Below are 20,725 nucleotides of genomic sequence, written 5' to 3' on the forward strand. Positions count from 1 at the left end.
TAATGTGACTATCTTATAATGAATGAATGTAAATGAATTCGCTTCAAGTGGGCCACTTGCGGTCCGTTGAATTTTAATAAATAAATAACAAATAACAAATAACAAATTAGTACACTTATACAACAATAACAAACGGGAGTGAAATACGTCCGTCGTACGGGCCGGTCGGGAGCGAAGAGACCGAAACTTGTCACTCTCTCGCTGATAGCGCGTATCATCGGGAGTGATCGGCTTATCCGTCAACTGATCGGCAATCGCGACACAGGGTGTTCCCAACAAATTGAATAATATTGATGCTTTCCAGATGGTTCAATGTCTTTGAGAGGCTTAGTGCAGCAGCCATGCTACACGGTAACAGGTAAATGATACGCTCGAGATGAATGTTTGGACAAAACTGTTAACGCGTTTGCTGCGCCTGAAACCCTTCCTTTTGGGGTTTAATTTTGTTTTAAAACATCAAAAAATCGCACCGCTCGCACAGATAAAAAAGCAATCGAAAATCATTTTTCACCTGAGCATACGCCCCGACAAGTGGTTTTGCTGCTGCAGAACAACGCCTGCTCTCACTTTCGATCGGTGTTGCGTTACGTAAGGCATATCATATCCTGCCCCCGGTATGTAACCTTTCCGAGTGTCCCGCCGTCTGCCCGATCGAGTGGTTTACATTATGCCTTGAAATTACCTTTACTTGGGGGTACACACCCTCCCTCGAAGAGACAATGCAATGTATCGCTGCACACGGCACACCCTTGCGGCACGCCGAGCGGAAGTGTACGAAAGTGCGCGACAGTCAGTGCCGGGGCTACGGGGCGGTCGGATTCTGGGAAAAATGACGACGAAGAAAACCCATCTCCATCAGGCGGACGCGCTGCATATTTATGACATGCCCCCGAGCCGTCGGATCCGGTGCTGGCGAGGAGAAAAGGCGGCAAAGGGCCTCGGAAAAGAAGGAAAGTAAGTCGTAGTGTGTGTGTGTGTGTGTCTGCGATTACTCAACAATTGGTCAAACAAAACCAATTTCACTTTTTCACAATGGGCCGGAGCCGTTGGGACACGTGCGTGCGTGCGTTTGCCACGGGTGGACATGAAAATTGTCATATTTGCTCAGCAGACGCGGTGTGCTGGTGACACTTTCACGCCGAGGCGGATCCAGACACCGCCTACGGGGGCCTTTTTCTCCTCCGGCCGTTCATGCACCAATCGGTGAGAGATGTTAAAACGTGTCTAATTGCATTTGTACAAACAATGAGGAGCGGCTGAGGCTGCACAGTACAGCGTTTCTTTTTTATTGTGCAGATGGGTTGAAAGTGTGCAAGTCCGTTGCAGTCCGGCATGGCAGGGGATTGGGAAATAAAATATTAAAATGAGTGTGTGCAATTTTCATCTCATTTTATTGCGCTGTTTAGGGAAGTGAATGAACAGCACAGGTGACTATTGGTGACTGTTGTTGCTTTCTATCTTTATGGGGATGAACCATCAAATCGTGAGGCTATTGAGTTTTTTGTTTTCTATTTTACCGATGGAAAGGATGGGGAGCTTTTTCTCTTTTAAGTTACACAGTATTAGGTAAATAGAAATATAAACCAGTTATTTTTGTTTCTAGGGACTTGTTCTAGGTTCAAATCTAACCTCTTATAAGTGGCATTTGCCATACTATAACGCGACGTTTGATTAAAATTTAATAAATTTAAGATTTAATATTCGAAATACAAGTTAGTTTATATTGACATTTGGGCCTATCACGTTATAAGCTATGAGCTGCATTCAACCCGCTAGACATGAGGTTGCCGAACACTGAATTAGTAGCTGTGTTACTCGTGTTGACATTCTTTACGACGTGCTTCAGTCGCAACACCTCTTAGTTCTGATCTTTAGCGGGTCACGTGTTTTTAGCAAGAAAACGTTTTGCAGAGAAACAGATGTGGATCATCTTTGTGCTAAATTATTCCTATCCTACCTTCTTTATCCCATTCGCTTACTTACTCGCGGCAAAACATAATGGCCGTAGTTGTCATGGATTAAGATGAACAATAGTTCCATCGTCAACAATTAGCTTCTGTTGCTATAATCATTTTCATCAGCTGCTCATTAATCATGCTGTAAGTAGTATTCTCTCTTCCCTATAAAATTAAGACAAAATTTGCTATGCAGAGAATACTAAATATGTATGAATGTCTGGGTAATGTTCCAGTGCCATCAGCAGCAACGGTAAAGAGTCGGTTTGAAATATGATCCACACTGGGACCAGAAACGGGACACACAATGGCTGTCAAAAAATGTAAATGGCGCGGGTGGTGAGAAATCTTTCGGATCAACCCACTCTACCCCGGCTGCCGCACGAGGTTTTGGTGCGTGTAGCTCTAGGAAATTATTCAGCAGCACAATCCGGTCCTTGTTGTGCGGCAGACGGGCTCTGTTTGTGTGGTAGAGAGCGGTTCGCCAGCGCTGTAGATAGCGGACGACTTACTCATCAGCTGGTGAAAGTGAAATTCTAATGAAGCATTCCGTCTCATCCCCCCCAAATAAATGGTTGTGGTGGGGTTTTCCGTCGACGACGACGACCATCGACCAAATTTCACCCCACCCTTCCCCACCGCCTCGTCACGTCGCTTAGTCAGGGAGATGGAATTCATGTCAACGAAATATACATTTTGAAACTTGAATCAATGCGACTGAACCAAATCGAACGCCGATCCGTAGGGGAATCGAAGCAAAGTTATACTTCCACATACACACACACACACACACACGCGTAATAGTAAGCACAATGCGGAACAGAGAAATGTAAAATAAAGCACACAGCCGAATGAACGGTGCGCCACCGAAGTGGGCCAAATTACACGTCATAGAAAGCGACGACGATCCTGTCCCCCGAACAGGGTGACAGGTTGGGTAAGCTGAGCGGGAAGGACGGGACCCAGTAGCCCGGATACGACCACACAAAACTGACCCTGAACGCGAAGGCGGCTTCCGCGACTACTAGCAACCCTTTCTTGTGTGTGTTCGTTTCCTCCGCCGATCACGAAACAGGATCAAGGAGGAATCGCGGCTAACCGATGTGTCAGTGCACTTTCACTAAACGCTCCACGATTCGCCACGATAAATTCCTTCGACCGTTTTGCTGTCCCAGTGCCCACAGTGAGCCCACTTGCATCCCTTCTCATGTGCTCGCCATCCATCCCCACCCGGGAAACGGGTATTTTGTGCCTGTTTTTGCAGCGTCTTGCACGCGGTAGGCGATCGTGCTGACGGCTGCGCGGCCGTACAGGAAGCGCTCGCGATCCCCGGGACTCAGCATGCAACGGAAGCAGCAATGGTGCCCGGCCGCCACCAGATTACCTAACTCGGTTGATCGATTTTGTAATCCCGCCAATGACGCCACAGCTTCGCGTCATGGTGCAGCAGGTAGGTGAATGTGTCCGGCGCGAAATGCGGGCAGCAGTCGCGCGGGCATTCTTTCGATGCGTGCACAAGATGCCGTTCTCGAGTACGAATTCCTCTGCAGGCGTGTGTTTCAAGCGGTTTGGATCGTTTCGGCTGGCGCTCGAGCTGATGAGCAGGCTGAGTAGGCAGGACAAAAAGACGACGCCACGACGAAACCGCGCTCAGGAATGTCGATTGTTTGCCGGAGGAGAAAGTTTATGGCCATAAGCATGGTCGGGGCGGATCCCGACCAGGAATGGGACCGTCAGCAACATCAGCATCGACAGCACGCTGTCGCGTTTCATCTGCAATCTTTACGCACTGTTCGCACTCGGAGGAAGGCAGCCGATACGGTGGGAGGAACGCAGTAACTACACAACGGAAACAGAAAGACGAGAAGAAACAGCTTTTGGGAGGACACTACCGGAGCCGCAAAACATGATGTCGGAGCCTTATTTCGGTACTTTTCGGTGGATGGTAAGGGCACCGTTTCGTTCCTCTGCACCGTGTCTAATCTGGTAAAGGTGTCCCGCAAGAAATAGGCCACCCAAATAGGGTTGCTGCGGTACCGCGAGATCATCTTCGGCCGGTGGTGCGCGCATACAATTATCATCTTGTCGCGTTCCGCGTGAACACTACTCGAGATTGGTGATCGGCGAAGATAGGACGAGCGGCGAAATGGCAATCGGCGGAATGGAGGTGTTTAAGGTGTGTTGAAAATAGATGCAAAATCCTATCTTTCACAGGGGGATGATGTATGGCGATTAGCATACGAGCGAAATGGTGGTGTTTCGGGGCAAGTGTTTCCGTGCCGGAAGGAAAGTTTTCTTATTGCGATTTAATAGCAGGTGCGAGAAGATGGTCAGCACTGCCGGTGATGGATGGTTGTCTTTGCCATTTGAATTGAAATTTAATAGGTGCGGCTCGAGTTGTGTGATAAATGGAAATACTTCAATGACATTAGTTAAGTCGTAATTGTAGATTGCAGAATGGCGTTAATTTAGCAAATGTGGGTTAAATGGGTGCTATGTTATACCTATTTAACCTATGTGCTATGATTTTGAATTTGAATGATAAGAATGTGATACAAGCTAGCCATAACAATTATTTTAATTGCTAGAATTAATATCTAGAATTAATTCTAGACCAGCTATACCAGCAAGGATGTGTTTAAAGCGTAGTGTAAGATCAATTATTAAATTATAAATTATTTTTTCAGGTGTGTCAGAAATTACGGGAATAAATGGCGAATCTATAAAAATCAATCAATACTATTAACGAGCTATAAATATTATGTTCATAGGTAAAGATCATGTTCCATGAACTTATACGGTGAGCAAGTATACAGCAATATAAGCATATTAAAATATACAGCAAATATCAGCTAACGACGTACCAGTGTGTTTGCTAGTGTTACTGGTATCTCAAAAATATTAAAGATTTTTTGTTGTTGTGTTGTTGGAAGTTATTAATTCTTTGTTCCCTTTCATCAATGCTGTCACAGTCACTTTTTTAACTTTATTTTATTTTTTAATGAAATCATTTTGAATGGACATGCATCAAAAAGCTTTCTGTACATTATTCATTAGCATTCTGAGCAACAAAAAAAAATGTGTATCTCAAAATTGACTGTTGAAATAAAATAATTAATTATTTATTTAAAATATCATTTCTTTACCAGCTTATTAAGAAGTAAAGCAAAATGAAAACACCATTAACTAGCATAGCACGGTTTCACCTATGATACGTAGCTGCTTCTTCGATCGCCACCAATCCAAAACATAATAACGAACGTGTGCCGCGTTGCTAAGCGCGTGTGAATAAGTAGACCATGCCGGTATCCTCCGAAATATTTGAATAATTGTCACCACGTCGCGTGCTGTCCGAGCGTTCGGGATCGCTTACACCGCTGTGGCGGCGGTCGGGCTGCGAGAAATTGTTGAAATTCCTCCGCATGAGACGTTTTAATTTTTCCCACTCGATCCCGTTGTTCACCCGTACCACGCACCTCCCGTGGCAGAGTCGTCCACTGACCGCCACGCTACTTTCTCGATCGCTTTCAGGTTCGTTTTCATTAACTGCTCATCCGCGATGCCGGCGGGATTGGAACCCTGTCATCCCGCGCATCGAACAGGGGTCAATCAGGGAACGAGCGAAGCAGCAACCATTGCACCATGCGCGCCCTTTTCGCGCAGAGCGTCCAAACCGCGCGCTGACCCCAGGATGCATCGTACGCCCCTTTAATGTGGCCAGCATTCCGCGATGCATCTCGGGTCGGGTCAGGATGCAGGAGAAATTTGATTTATGTTCGTGAGCGAGCCCAACCGAACGGCACGGGCACGGGACGTGCGGCGAAATTAAACTCGATTGTTGCACCAGCAGCAGGGTTCGTCGCTGGGTTCCCGCCCCTTTGCGTTCAAGTCTTTTGTTTGCGGCGGTAGTGGTAAGAATTCGGGGTGACTTGTTTGATGCGCGGTTTTTTTTCTTATCTTCGTTTGTGTGGGATAGCTAGGTGTAAGCGCGCGAAAGGTGGCAGAAAAGTGCATGGCAGTCTTAAAAAACGACCCAGTGTGTGTGTGTGTGTGCATATGCATTTCCTGCCAATTCCCGGACGGCAGGCTTGTGACCGATGGATTGATGATGGAGGGGTTTTTGCTTTCGCCGCCGTTTATTGTCTGTCGCCCTGTTGCGTTCGGAGCCCTTTTTGGTCGTTACGTTTTTCTTCTTCTTCTTCTTCGTTTTATGCTTCATTCTGTTAAAGGTTCCGATGAATGGCCCAATGGGTTGGGCCTGACAGGTTCGGAGGTGCCGGTAAATTGCAGTCGTTAATCAGTCGACCTTACCGCGGTGCGGTGGTAGATTCAATTGGCGATCGTCGGAGCCGGAAGAGGCCCGCCGCCGGGATGCGGTGCCGGATGCGGTGCACTTTTGTGTGTAGGGTATGCGATATTTCTCCTTTGCGAAGCGAATTTCGGTTTGCTTTCAACTTGTTTCATCAATTATGCAAAATATCGATACGTTTGCTTCTCTTTCAGGCTGGGCTGACCCGAGTGACGGATGAGTGGCGCGACGAGCGCTGGCTGGGAATACATTGGTTGGATAATGCATACGTACACCCAACCACACAAGCGCGGACAAAGAAAGCGCTCATAAATATGAGCAACGTTATCATTAGATGTGAAAAGTGTCAAATAAATTAAATAACGCTCCTAGGTCACCGAGTATGTGCAGAATATTGCATAGATCTCGTTCCGATTACTGTACTTTCCGCACAGGCAAGGAGAAACGCACGCCCGGCACTGATTTATGTGTGTTTAATTTGCTCATTGCGCATGAAAGGTTGGGAAATTTATTTCCGCACGAAAGTGCACCCGATCGATGGGACAGACAGCTGGAAGAGAAAGACCGATAATGATATGTATCTTAAATGTCGATTTGATAAGGCAAACATTTACATTGCACTCTCTTTCCTTCTCTCGCACGCTTACGCGTGTTGGGCTGGATAAAGCACATTTTTATGAATTGTGAAGCAACAGTTTTGGCATAAAAGTCCCTACGCTCGTTTTCTTTAGGTCAGATTGTGCTTAGGAGAGTGGTTACATGTATAATATTCTTTACGGAATTTATTTATTTTTTGCATGGTTTTAATTATTTTGTTTTATTTTGTTTTCAAATTATTTTCTTTATGTATCATAAGATTCTTTGACTTTGATTGAAATAAGAATTTCATATCCTCTTACGATAAAATAACTTATAATTGTCTAAATATGCAATACAAACCAATTTAATCAGAATGGAAATGTTCACGATTTATAAATGGTGTTATGATGTTCGAATGAAGGAATGAGTTATACAATACAACACAAAATAAAGTTAATTCAACTACAAGATCTGACGATTCATATTAAAACTTTTTAGTTTGAGCAAGACGAGCTGTTTTTTAAATTATCGTTCGATTCTTCCTTTTGATTACCAAGTAAACATTGCACTTTATGCTTGGCCAAACTGCAGCGATGGTATAAAAATAGATAAAAAAACAACACACAAGCTCACTTTCGATCGAGGTAAACAAAACGGACCAAATGGTCCCATCATGGCATTAACCACGTCGCTTACCATTGACTTGAATAGCCGGCAAAGGCAGCGATTGCAGTTCGGTACGATCTATCGGCCGTTGTAGTTATTTACCTCTTCATTAACATCGAGTGAGAGTGTACTAATATTGAAAATGTTCCAGCTCACTTTCCATCTCATCCCGTGCCCGTCCCTCCGCCTAATCGTGCGAGCAATAGGAGGAACCTCGAAACGAAAGTGAGCGTACCGAGATTTCCCAAAGCCCCACCGAACCGATCCAACGGATCCAGTGGACAATGTGACCCAGGGTCCCGTCTCGCACACAATCCCGGTATTGAAGATGAACCTTATTATACTTATACTGTACAGCGCTTGGGGCAGGCAAAAACGATGGCTCAAGTGTCGCCATTCGGTTGTGGCTTAGCTTTCTTTTCCACGGGTGCGAGGAACGATCGTCTCACTTGATCGGAGTACTAGGATTGGGGGCCAATTTGTGTAGCCTGCATCGGCGACTTAGGTGGGGCCGGTAATTGAATCAATTTATGCTCTGGTTGGTGGGGAAGATGAGCCGTGCGTAATGTTTCCTGTTTGGCAAACCGTGCAAGATGTGAATATGGGCGGGTGGGGCAGCACGAAAAAAAAAACGAAGAACCGAACCATACAATCTATGCAACTCGAAATCGGGAACGTTTGAAGCACGAAATGGGAATGCCGACCAGAGAAAGAAAAAAGAAACATGCTACAATCGAACGAACGCTCCTGGCAGACTCCCCTACGAAGGCGCCGTGTGTCTGGCCGGAGCACAACATCGAAGTGATTTGATTGGAAATGAAAATAAACACTAAACACAACGATTGTGTCCCTCTCAGGCTGGGTTGGGTCACCGGCCAGCCTTCGTGCACCCGTCCGGCGCGGAGGGTCAATGACGACGGTCAAGCTCAGCCCATCTCTCCAGATGCCATTGACCTCGATATCGTGCTCATCAGGATTAGAAAGAGCAGCGCCCGCTTGTCGGCGCTCCCTAACATTCGTCGTCGTCGTCGTCGTCGTTCGGCGATGATGATCGGGAAGCGTTGTGATATTATTCGTGGCAAGTGAGAAAGGGGAATGTCGATAGAAATCGGGATTTTACGATAGGGTTAAGTAGGGGGCCGTGCATCCCATGGAATCGTTTTCGATTTTTTGATCCTCCGCCAGATCATTCTGACAGGGTTGTTGCGGGATGAGAAAGTTTAGATCTCTGGCTCCCGATGTCTAGCTCCCCTCCCTAAACACAGACCTTGAGCACGTACAAGAAACACCAGTGAGGTAAAACATATTCTCTCTCTCTCTCTCACACACACACACACACAACTACACTAATACGCATTGGAGGTGAATAATTACCGGGTGTAGAAGTTCACGAGGCTTATCGGCTCAGTGTCGTGCGCAGCATCCGAGAACGGCGGCAATTTTCCACGCTTTCCTCCACCTTTAAATACCCTTCGGATGCTGCCGCTTCCACTCTTCCTCGTACCGGGCCCAGGCCAGGATGCTCCAGAATGTAGAAGAAAGTGATATTTTACGGAGCGTTTTCGTGCAATGACCTCGAACTGATCGGAGCATTCTGATAAAGTGACTTTGATGCGACCGCAGACGATGAACTTTCGAGACGGGCAATCAGAAGCAAGCACCAACAACAAGCTGGTGCTTCGTTCCAGCCGTTGTGAAAATCGAGAGTGAAAACTTCTCGCCCATTGCGGAAACACTTAGCACCGGGTTAAAGCATCGACAGGGGTGAAATGGTTTTCTTGCGCACCGTGATGGTGGTGGTGGTCTTTGAATGAAGCGCACTGATTGCAGGAGCTTTGTCGAGCTGAGTGGTGTAAGACGAATTAACAAGTGCTGCCCGAACGCAAGGTGGACGTCGAGCGATCCGAAAATCAAGATTAAGCAATAAACGTAAATAAATCGACGAGCTCCGTCCGGCTCATATCGCACCGGATCCGGCGCGATGGGAAGCCTTTACCGGTGGCACGCACGCCAAAACTTTCTAATTGCACTTGCAAGTGTTAATTCAACGATTTCCCCTCGCTACCAGCCTCGTCCGCGATCGACACAGTAAGCGTTGTGGTGGTCAGGCAGCGATTAGATGGTAGCCGCTGATAGCAACACTTGCCCGTACTCCACCCAGCCTTACTTCCCGGGCCTTACCCATCGGTCTGTCTATCGTGGCCCAGGGCAGCTCCCCGGAACGGGAGCACGGACGTGCAGGCGCTTTCTGGTGCGATTGGGCAGTTTTCTCACGTCGTTCGCTCTAGTTCCGGCCTCAACAGCCTCTTCCCCCCTACCCTCTCCTCATTGCCACCTTTCTTCGACTAGAGCAGCGGAAATGTGATCGTGTGTGTGCGAGTCTGTGTGTATTGTAGCTTTTCCACCCTCTCCCTGGTCCTTCGTTTTCACCGACCTGGGCAGCTGTGTGATGTGATAGTTGCGAAAGGTTTTTTTGTATTCCGCTTCGTTTCGAGTCCATTAGCAACTGTTAGGTAATGGAGCGTACGCATTACACGGCCACCGCCCGAAGACGATCGGGTTCGGTTCCGCTCGATACTATGGCGGTCACCGGTAGGCAAATCGATCCGCCTTTTGTGCGTTTATCTGGTGATAAAGCAGCCGGTGGTAATGTAGCTTTTGTTACGAATGGTTCCGGGTTAGCCAGAGCGAGTGGTGTAACATTCGCCGAAGAAAGGGCGGACGACATTTAGAACAAATCAGTGAAATCGGGGACTAACGCAGGGCCTAAGCGTTACGGTTTTATATGGGGTAGCCAGTTGCTCATCCAACAGCATGTGTGATTAGTAGTGTTTGATGAAAAAAAAAATACCCAATTGCTTTTCAATAAGCGTAACAATTGTCAGTGAAACTGCTCAGTCAACATCAGCCCTTGCAAGCCAACGGCCAGCGGGCACAATTCGCTACCAAATCGTGCGGCACCGGCCGCAACTCATGAATGAAAGCGTCCGAAACCGTGCTGCTGCTGCTGCTGCTGCTGGACGAAGTCAAATAAATAAACGATGACGCCGAACAACAGCACTTGATCTGCAGCACTTTCTCTCATCTCCGGCTTGACTCATCTGCCCGGGCGGACAGGGCAAGGCAGTTGTAAAGATTTGAAATGGTTGAAGATTAAACTGCGATTATTGGGAATAGCTATGGGAAGTGGCGAGAGAGTGCTGCTAAATTGGATAAACGATATTGGGATGAAGTGGGACTGGACGGGCTCGTTGAGGCCGGACCGCAATGAGATGACGATGGGAACTACGTAGTTATAGCTTAATTTGTATTTTTGTGCAATTTAGCAACGGTAGCTACTTTCGGTTTGACTTTTATTATCCAATGTTATTATCGGTATGATATTATGTTATTTTATCATTTAAAGATTAAGGATCGTTTTACGGCGCAACGGGAAGAACAGCTCGAAATGTAAAGTAAAAAAAAATATATGAACAAAGTTTCAAATAAAAGTAGTTGATGAAAGAGAAAAATAAAACATAGTGCCATACCGCGTCGTTGCCTGGCAAGATTGTAGTGTTAATGCCTCGCCCTTTTATCCGAGACATTGTTGTGATTCTGCTGCCAGAGAAATTTCAACAATCATTAACGTTTTAAAAACACGACATAATGGTATTCATTTATCTTCACGCACTTACTCTTCGTGTCGCTTCGTGTCGCAGGCATTCTTTGATGACAAAATCATCCGACGATCAGGAGGAGAAAACGATCGATACCGCAAGAGGCAAATATCTCACGAATGAGACGCACATGCAAACAGACCGGTGATACCGGTATGTAGCGCGTAACCCTTTTGGCGTCCCGCACGACCCAGATACGTTCGCCAAATTCCTCCGACGGTCGTACACATTCCATCAAAACGCATCATCATCAGCTCCAATCGGTCGAAGCAATCGGCTCGGTTCTATTGGCTCTTCCCTCTTGGCAGGAGGTTTTTTCTTTATTTTTTTTATTTTGCACACATTATGAATAGCCACAGTATCCCATCCGCACAAAACGGTGCGTTTGAATTTGTCAAACAATAAGTCTGGCCTGGCCAGGGGCGTTGGCTGAAAGGGCAAAGCTTTCTCCTTGGATGAGTTGTCAACACAAGCGACGAACCCTTGTTGGCGGTGCGGCATATTCCGGGTTCGTCGCCTATTTTTCTCACCCATCTTTGGCCCGCGCCGAAATGTGAAGCGTGCGAGACACTGCGGCAGGCGTGAGTGTGGCTAGAGCGTGGGATATATTTTCGTTTCTGTATCGAGCAGCGACCATTGGCATGACAAAGGGGAGTGTACACATACACCAAAATTTGAAAACCAAATGTTACGTTCGGATTGGAGAATGGCAATATGGCAGCCCGGTGCCGCTGGAAGACGTTGCCTGGTGGTTTTTCCCGAGGGCCTCGTGAGAGGTGCTTTTGTTTTCCCATTTCCGCTGTAGTTGTCCATCGGTGGTAACAACATGCTTGTCATCCCTGGATGGCCGTTGGCAAGTGCTCTTCCCTTTCTAGTTTCTGGACACTTGCACTGTCAAAATGGCTTCGGGTTAATTGAAATTTTCAGTTTGGTCTATACCTTTTGGCAAAGATGCTTCGTGTAAATATTTTTCTTTGTCACACTTAATTTTAACGAATGAAAACACACACACACACACTTGCGCGCAGTGGGATAAAATAGGTACAATCGTACTGCGGTGAATTAACAAGAAAAGTGAAAACTGTGCGTGTCCTCAAAATTGCTCGGGGCGGTCCGTGGAGCTCTTCCCGGCCCTTCGGCGTTGTCCTGTGGGATCAATAATTTTGTTCGGCCGAAAAAATGTGATCCTCCATCTCGTTTCTTCGCCGTTTCGGCTCGATCGGTAAAGCGGCACATTGCGTCATTTATTTCCACCGTGCGCGGAGTGATTCAGAGAAATGTGTGACCACACATCTTCTTGAGAGGGATTTTACCGGCCCCGGCAAGGATGTCCACGAAAGGGTGGACGTGGGGGGGTGGGCTGAGATGGGTTTGTGGCGCGGTGGCCGGATCTCACACTTGTCCTGTGTTCGCTCAAGGGAAAGTGGTAGATTAGGTCACCGGAAAGGCTGGGAAAGGCTGGGCCAAATTGCAACACTTGCGCGCCGCAAACCACCCGGAGGCGATTATGATGACTCGAGATGTTTGCTTGTGTGCTTGTGTCGAGACGTTTGTGTCAAGGAGAAAGAAAGTGTCAGATTGTCACGTTTCTTGTTTTCCTTTCGTCCAGGCGGTGCTCTTCTTCCAGTCTACCTATACGCCCTCCTGCCGAATCTGGCTGTATCGATGTGTTGTCGATGTTCTCTTTCTCTCTCTCTCGACATTTAGAGCTTTATTGCCTTTTTCCTTGCGTTTCGTTCCAGCCGGGAGGCTGTGTCGAAATTCCATGCTAGCTAAAATTCGTGTTAAGCATTTTATATTGCGATAAAGGATTTGAAATTTTAGTGAATACCATTTAATTTTATCCGTTCAAGAATGACCAAGCGAAAATGCAAGTTAAAAAAAAAAAATGAAGCATATAAAAAAAGTTATTGATTTGATGTCTTTGTACCTTGATTGTACTTTTTTAATCAAAATTTGCTATGTTCTTCGTATTTTTTGCTTTTTCATCTAATGCTTAATGATGTAGTTATTGCTGACACACTTTATGTGTCTTTCTTTTTCATACACCTATTTTATTTGCTAGTGAAATCTGTTTGGTTTATTTCATTTAATATTATTATGAATTGTTTCATTTTTTCTCTCTATTTATATATTTGTTTGTTAAGGCATTATTTGTATCGAAATTCATTATCAAGGATGTATTACTGTAATAAACATATTGTTGCTTTTTATTTAAAGTTTACCTATTATAAGCTTAGCAGATAACAATGACAACGCCCCGATGGCAAAACCCTCGAGCCGGATTGTTGTAATCATAGCTCCACGCCAAAGCTCTCTGCTCTTTCCACCCCGATCGTACGCTCGCGATCGACTACAATAGTGTGTCCCGCACCTGATCTCCAAGTAAGGGTATCATCCCCGTTCGGAGGCTTCACGCTCTCTCACTTGTACTTTCTCCGCACAGTGCCACCGCAGATAGCGCTCTTTCTTTGGCCTCCCCCAGGCGCACGATCGCGCCTTTGTTGAGCATCATCTCCAAACCGCGAGCCGGATCGCCTGCTCGTTCAGATCCATTCGTGCACGCTCTGTCTCTCTCTCTGCATCTCTACCGCGGGCATGGCACGATCGGGCATGGTTGGTCGATTCGCGGCCAGGCCCTGGTTCGTGTGCATCCCCCCATCCCCAAATCGGGCGCGCTCTCTTTCCAGCGCATGCTCGCTCGTGGCAGGCATCCCCCATCTCGGATGGAAAAATTATTTAACATAATATCTCGGTATTACAATTTATCATCATCTCGTTGTTTGAAGAAGCAATCGGGAGAGCGAACGGGCTGGCTGTGTGTGTGTATGCGTTGGCACAGTCTCTCATCTCTGAGCTTCGCTCTGCCGTGCGTGTGTGTTTTTGTGTGTGCATGTGTGTGAGGGAGTGATGCTCGGAGATTTTACGTTTTGTCGGTCGCTATAAAAAGGGGTTACAGCATTCGAATACCGGCACAATTCATTAACGATCGTTGAAGAAAGACGAGCTCTGGTTTTCTACCAAGCGAAGTGATCGAAGTGACCGTTTCGAACGAGACAGAATCCCCCCCGAACGAACCCACGTGCTAGTGTGCTGGTGTGTGTGTGTGAAAGTGTAGACAAGAGTGAGCAATCGCAAGAACATTTGTGCATCCAAGCAACTGCCGTGCAAAACGCAAAGTGCAAAGCATTAGAATGAAAGTGTTTATCGCAATCGCTGCCCTTCTGGCCGTGGGCATGGCCGCCCCGGCACCAGCCACCGAGCAGACCGGAGGATTCGGCATGATGGCCAAGTACTTCGGATCGTGCCTGGAGAGCGACGAGATGGCTACCTGCTTCGCCGTCAAGGGTATTACCGCCCTGAACCGTGCTGCCCGTGCCGCCAACATTGAGCTGGCTCCTGGTGTCACTTTCACAAGGTGATTTGCATGTTCCTACCTCAACACTGATAGCGCAGCAAGGTTCTTTTAGCGAGTGGAGTTTTTTTTTTGTGGAACGGTGTAAAGTGTATCAAGATGATCGAAGAATGAGCTGTGAAAACAGAACGAGTGAAAATGGGTTAGCAGTTAGAATGCAAGCATTTCACAATTGGCGAGAAGATCTATTAATATCTTGGAAGAGTTCGTACGAAGTGTAACATAAGCCAGACTAGAAATGATGTTAGTAGGTCGACAGTTAACTTGCGCAGGTTCTTTCTGTTCTTGATCCCAAGAAAGCTTGATTTGATGCTCTGCTTATGTAGGTTTATAGATATTTGGAATGTTGCACAAAATATTGTTGTACTATTACATGCTAGTCTTGAAAAGGATTTAAGCCACCTGACTTTCGTCCCTACTTAGCTATTCCATCGTATAACTTAATCGAAAACTCCCCATGAAATGATCCAGAACTCCCTCAAACAAAAGAGATCTACAATCCAAGAAATGCTAAAAGATAATGTCGATCTCAAAGCACCTAGACGATTTCCACAACATTATACAATGTGTAAAATAACTCACAATAACATCTATTGTCATACCCCTCTTCCACGTACATCACAGAGACCCAGCCGTGCCAGTTGAGCGCACTGGAAAGGCCATCTCGGAGAATGAAATCGTAAGCACGCTGCCAGCCGATGCCGACCAGAAGACGGATGCCCTGTTCGATCTGGCCATCGACTCCGCCAAGCGCCTGTTCAGCGCCCGCTCGATCCAGTTCAAGCTGCCCGAGGAGACGACCGAAACGATCGCCCGCTCGCTGGAGGAAGGTAGACTGCTGAAGAAAGGTGCGTACCGTGTCCAGCCGTGCCCCGTACTAACCGATCGCCTTCCTCTTGTTTGCTTCCGTACACCCACTACTACTATACCCTTCAACTCCTCGCCAACTACCATAAACTCTCCTCCCCCCAATCCACGCTAACCCGATCTCGTGATGGTTCGTGGTAACATATACACGCCATAAAAAAACACAAAAATTGCAACATTCGGGGGGTTTCAACAAAATTTCCATCAATGCACCCGTTCTACTCCGCAGGCAAGAAGCTGAAGAAGGTGCTCGGCCCGCTGGTGCTCGCCCTCGGCGGCAAGCTGTTCGCCCTGCTGCCCCTGTTCCTCGGTGCCGTCGCCCTGCTCGCCGTTAAGGCTCTGCTCGTCTCGAAGGTCGCGTTCGTGATGGCTGCCGTGCTCGCCGCCCAGAAGTTCCTCGGCGGTGGCGGTGGATCGCCCCTGAACCTGCTGTCCAAGGTTGCCGGTGGATCGTCCGGTGCCGTCGTCGGTGGCGGTGCCTCGGCCGGAGCTGGCGGCTGGTCGTCCGGTGCTAGCGCCGGCGGCTGGTCCAACACTGGCGCTGCCTCGGCCCAGTACCCGTACGCTCGCAGCTACGACACCGCCCAGGAGCTCGCCTACAGCGCGCAGGCACCGTCGCAGTAAGGCTGTTAACCCTACTCCCCACACTCCCCGCGGGACAAGATCGCTTCCGGATCCCGAGCCTGTGATCCGTTTGGTCGAGCCTTGTAAAATAGCCGTCGGACTGTGCCGCCGAGCCACGGTTCCGTAATCGATTTCCGTCACTTCGCTTCCAGTCAGTCTGTTTCACACTTTGAACTCTCGATGAACTCGCCTTCGTACGTACTATCTAGTCTACTTCCTTCTTAGTCGTCTTATCCTCCTCTGTCATGGACGACATACGGCGTAATCAGCATCAGCATCGGCAGCGGCTTGTAACCGACGAAAGCGGACCAAGCGGGCTGGATGCAAGCATCTTCATTATTTCCACCAGAGCAGCGCCTTGCTCAACACTCTCCATCTACCTGCCTGTAGCACCCGCTAGTCTCCTCGGCCCAAATGTACACACGCACGCACACACCACACTCGCCTGCAATCGCGCACGAAATTGAGAGCGGACCCACGCAAACCTCCGCCCGGCCCGGACCTCGATATCCGGATGTCCGTTTATGTAAATACACCGACCAAAAGTGCCGATGCGGGTGGATGGGGTAGCGCAGCGTACGTTTCGGGGGAGGATATCGGCAGTGCGATTGGGTGGGAGTCGATATTAGCTTTCTCTTCTTTGCCGGATCCTTCACACCTCACGCTCACGCTTCACCGTACCCTTTCCTCGGCTCGGAGGTGCAGCTCGGGGTTGGTACTCCGGCTCGACCGCGACGCATCTGCGTAGCCTCATTCTTCGACGCTTCTATGCCACCATACACCACAACGAAAGCGACGCTCACACATACGCTCATCACAAAGCAAACAAACAAACAATACACACACACATACACAACTGCGCCATTTCGGACCGTGCGCGATCGTTTCTGCGATCGCACGCGGCTCCATTTGTCTTCTAACGTAATAATATTTTTTTGTAGTGTTTAGTAATTTATTATTACCGATACCGCCGTGGGTGTGTGAGAGCGGTGAAACGAGATCAGGTCAGTTGATCAAGGTAGCAATTGAACCGAGCAGGAATGCGTCCAGGGAGGTGTATGTGTGTTTACAGCTGACCGCAAAGTCCCGCGACCGCTCCGAAGACCGAATTGGGTAGTTAATTTATTTTTATTTATGTAATTAAATTATTAAAAAGCAAAACGCAACCACGCAAAATTCGAACACTGCCAAACTTAAGGGCTCCGAACAAAATCACACACCTAACCCACAATAGAGCAGAACGGGCAAACGAGTTAACCATTAACCTGCTAGTACACAGGGCAACAATAAACGCAGATTAGGTAGGACCACCGCAACAGGGGTTCGTACTACAAAGTAATGCACGAAACGGCAGGGAACAGGCACTTTTGTTGTTCCTGCTTCGGTAACCAGCAGGTTTCATACCTACCAACACACAAACATACTCTCATAAGCAGACCGCAATAGACGTTTGTCAGGAATAAACGCAGCAATAAAAATAAAAACGACTTATTAAAAAAAACACTTCTACGTCATCTGTTTTTCTTTGTCTGCAAGGCTTCCGTGCGCGTAACCGTTGAGAAAAAAGGTCATCAAATGCATGGGGTGGTGGTTCTTCGCTCGTTGCTAACATTCTTAAAAGAGGTATAATCATTTGAACCCAAACATAATTCGAGCAGCTAATAGTGTACAATCATCTTCCGTCGTCGACGCGCTTTGCATTTATTTATGTGATTTTAAGTGCTTTTGAGTGTGTGCGCAGCAAAAAAGGGGGTTCGTTGCTTGGAAGACACGTCATGAACGTCGTGCGAGTGATGGAAATGATTGACAGCTTTGTTGACTTAACTGTTATTGCACCCGGCTGCCGCTACTTTCGGGGCGGTCTTTTCCGTTAAACGAAGAAGTGGATGGCGCACGGGAAGGACCGAACAGCAGGCAAACGGGTCGCCCAGATGGGAGACGGCAGTTCCGAATTTCTTTTTTAGCACATCGGGTGAAATTGTCACAAATTCGAGCGATAGCACTATCGCGATTGGGGATACGGAGCGATGAGCAGGAATGTAACTAATCGTTTCGTTGGTAGAGAAACGACCTGGCGGTCGGAAAAAACACGGGTTGATCTGATCTAGTTCGATTGATTGTAGCATTTAAAGGAACGTGTTTTCCAAAATCCTCAAAACCGTTCAACAGTAAAGTAGGTTACTTCAAGCGAGCAGAGCACGGGATGGGTTCATTTACTCGTGATAAAGTGGAAGGGGAGAGTTCCTTTTTTTTGTTTTCGGGGGAAAGCAATGACACTCCGTGGTAATCTGGGAAACTGTTTACTATTCCTCTGTTTTTCAAAGTGGGAGCTTCCTCTTTAACAAGAGAGCACACGAGGTCGTAGAAATGTGAGAAACAAATCATCCCTTGCAACGGCTTTGTTGTTTCGGCACGAGCTGGCCGGATCCGCACCGAAAGGGAAAGTCTGCGAAGAAGCGTCCTATTGTTCGATGAGACAGCCGGAACTCGGAATGAAGCGTTTCGCCCGGTAAGGGACCGTGCGTGCCCGTTTCGTCTTTCTTTCTGCAAGCCTTGTCCAAAAATGTGCTGACCGTTGGGAGAGCTTTAAGGTTGCAGGAAAATGGCAATGTGACATTGTTTCCGCAAGCTTCAATTCGTTGCTCATGCATGCCTGGGCAGAGGTAGATGTAGGTGAGCAGTGTACTAAAAAATGCGATGGAGCTGACGGCTGGCACGAGCGATCGTAGACAGGTGATAATGGAATGTTTTGGAGGGTTACACAGTATATGTTTGAAGTGGAATTTGATTTATTTTGCAGATTATTTTTTAGTAACACTTTAATTAATCACAAACAAATTCGTCATTAAAGTGCTTACTACCACAAGCAACTAATAGTCAACTCTTTAAATATGGCATATTATTACAAGATCTTTAAAATAATAATAAAGCTAAACTAAAATGAAAAATAAAATCTTTTCAGAAAATAATAATAATAATAATAATAATAATAATAATAATAAAAATAATAATAATAATAATAATAATAATAATAATAATAATAATAATAATAATAATAATAATAATAATAATAATAATAATAATAATATTAATAATAATAATAATAATAATAATAATAATAATAATAATAATAATAATAATAATAATAATAATAATAATAATAATAATAATAATAATAATAATAATAATAAAAATAATAATAATAAAAATAATAATAACAATAATAAATATAATAATAATAAAAATAAAAATAATAATAATAATACTAACAATAATAATAAAATAATAATAATAACAATTATAACATTTATAATAATAATAAACATAATAATAACAATAATTATAATAATAATAATAATAATAATAATTCCAATAAAAAATAATAATAATAATAATAATAATCAGAATAATAATGATAATAATAATAATAATAATAATAACAAAAATAACAATAATAATAATAATAATAATAATAATAATAATAATAATAATCATAATAATAATAATCATAATAATAATAATAATAATCATCATAATCATAATAATAATAATAATAATAATAATAATAATAATAATTATTATTATTATAATAATAATAATTATTATTATTATAATTATAAAACTAATAACAATAACAATAATAATAAAAATTATAATAATATTAATAATAATAATCATAATAATAATTATAATAATAATAATTAATAATAATAATAATAATAATAATAATAATAATAATAATAATAATAATAATAATAATAATGATAACAAACTAGCGCTGAAGACGACTTTCAGTCGCTAAACAAGAGACCAACATATTTTGTTTTATTAATATTGTATTATTAGCTCAGTCAGTAAAAAGTAAGCGATTAAACAAACCTATTTTTTTACTTTGAAATCAATCACTTGTTTTTGGATGGTTTCACAATTAAATCCCATATATTTTAAAATTATATTTACGGAATAACGGAATATTATATGTAATATGTGGTTTAGGCTAAGGAGCATGAGCAAATCATAAAATTATACCTCAATCAATCAAAAGGTAAGGAGGGAGCGATGCCAATCTCGATAATGATTTCCAAACAATAATGCACCAAACTAGAGTACATCTTCATTTCCGTCGAGCTATTTGCTGTAAAGAGAGCATGTACCTTTTCCCATCTATTTGCCTACTAAGTGCATTCGATCGAGACTGGCCCTCGGGCGGCACATTAGAAACAAGAGCCCCGTCGAACAAAACAAAAAACAAATAGGATTTTAAAAATATGCCCTCCCCCCATGGTGTGCTGGGCAATTATCTCAATCAGCTCGTTCGACGCACCCGATGCATAACTTTAAATAAACCAAAACACCGAATTTCTCTGCTGCGGCTCTTATTAAAGCCCATCAAAATGTTGTTTAGCATCGAAATGGACCCAGCGCCAATTATTAACCAAAAAGGTTAGGCACTGTAGCAGTGCCGTGGTTAGTGCTGGAGAAATGGGCACCGGTCAGAGCGGCATGGAACGGCACCTGGAGGGGGGCACAATTAGTTCAAATGCGATCCCTCAATGAAGACGCCTCGTCTGGTTAGCGGTTGGAGTAATGTCTTCGGGCATGGATCAATGGAAACGAAAACGAAATCGCCGAGCTTAGAAATTGTGCGGTA

General features: G+C 45.2%; 1 protein-coding gene across 1 annotated transcript; it reads left to right on the plus strand.

Moving 5' to 3' along the window:
- The first annotated feature begins 14,126 nt into the window (after positions 1-14,126).
- LOC120951710 (uncharacterized) lies at positions 14,127-17,577 on the plus strand. Its single transcript, XM_040370563.2, has 3 exons — positions 14,127-14,586; positions 15,208-15,431; positions 15,680-17,577. Exons 1-3 carry the CDS (start codon positions 14,363-14,365, stop codon positions 16,072-16,074), a joined length of 843 nt encoding a protein of 280 aa, XP_040226497.1. The 5' UTR covers positions 14,127-14,362; the 3' UTR covers positions 16,075-17,577.
- Positions 17,578-20,725: the final 3,148 nt, after the last annotated feature.

Source organism: Anopheles coluzzii, chromosome 2, assembly GCF_943734685.1.
Source record: "Anopheles coluzzii chromosome 2, AcolN3, whole genome shotgun sequence".
Lineage (NCBI taxonomy): Eukaryota > Metazoa > Arthropoda > Insecta > Diptera > Culicidae > Anopheles > Anopheles coluzzii.

Coding starts and splice junctions, on each gene's coding strand:
- LOC120951710 (XM_040370563.2), top strand. CDS start 14,363: ATGAAAGTGTTTATCGCAATCGCTGCCCTTCTGGCCGTGGGCATGGCC. Junction 14,587..15,207: donor CCTGGTGTCACTTTCACAAG/GTGATTTGCATG, acceptor CGTACATCACAG/AGACCCAGCCGTGCCAGTTG. Junction 15,432..15,679: donor AGGTAGACTGCTGAAGAAAG/GTGCGTACCGTG, acceptor TCTACTCCGCAG/GCAAGAAGCTGAAGAAGGTG.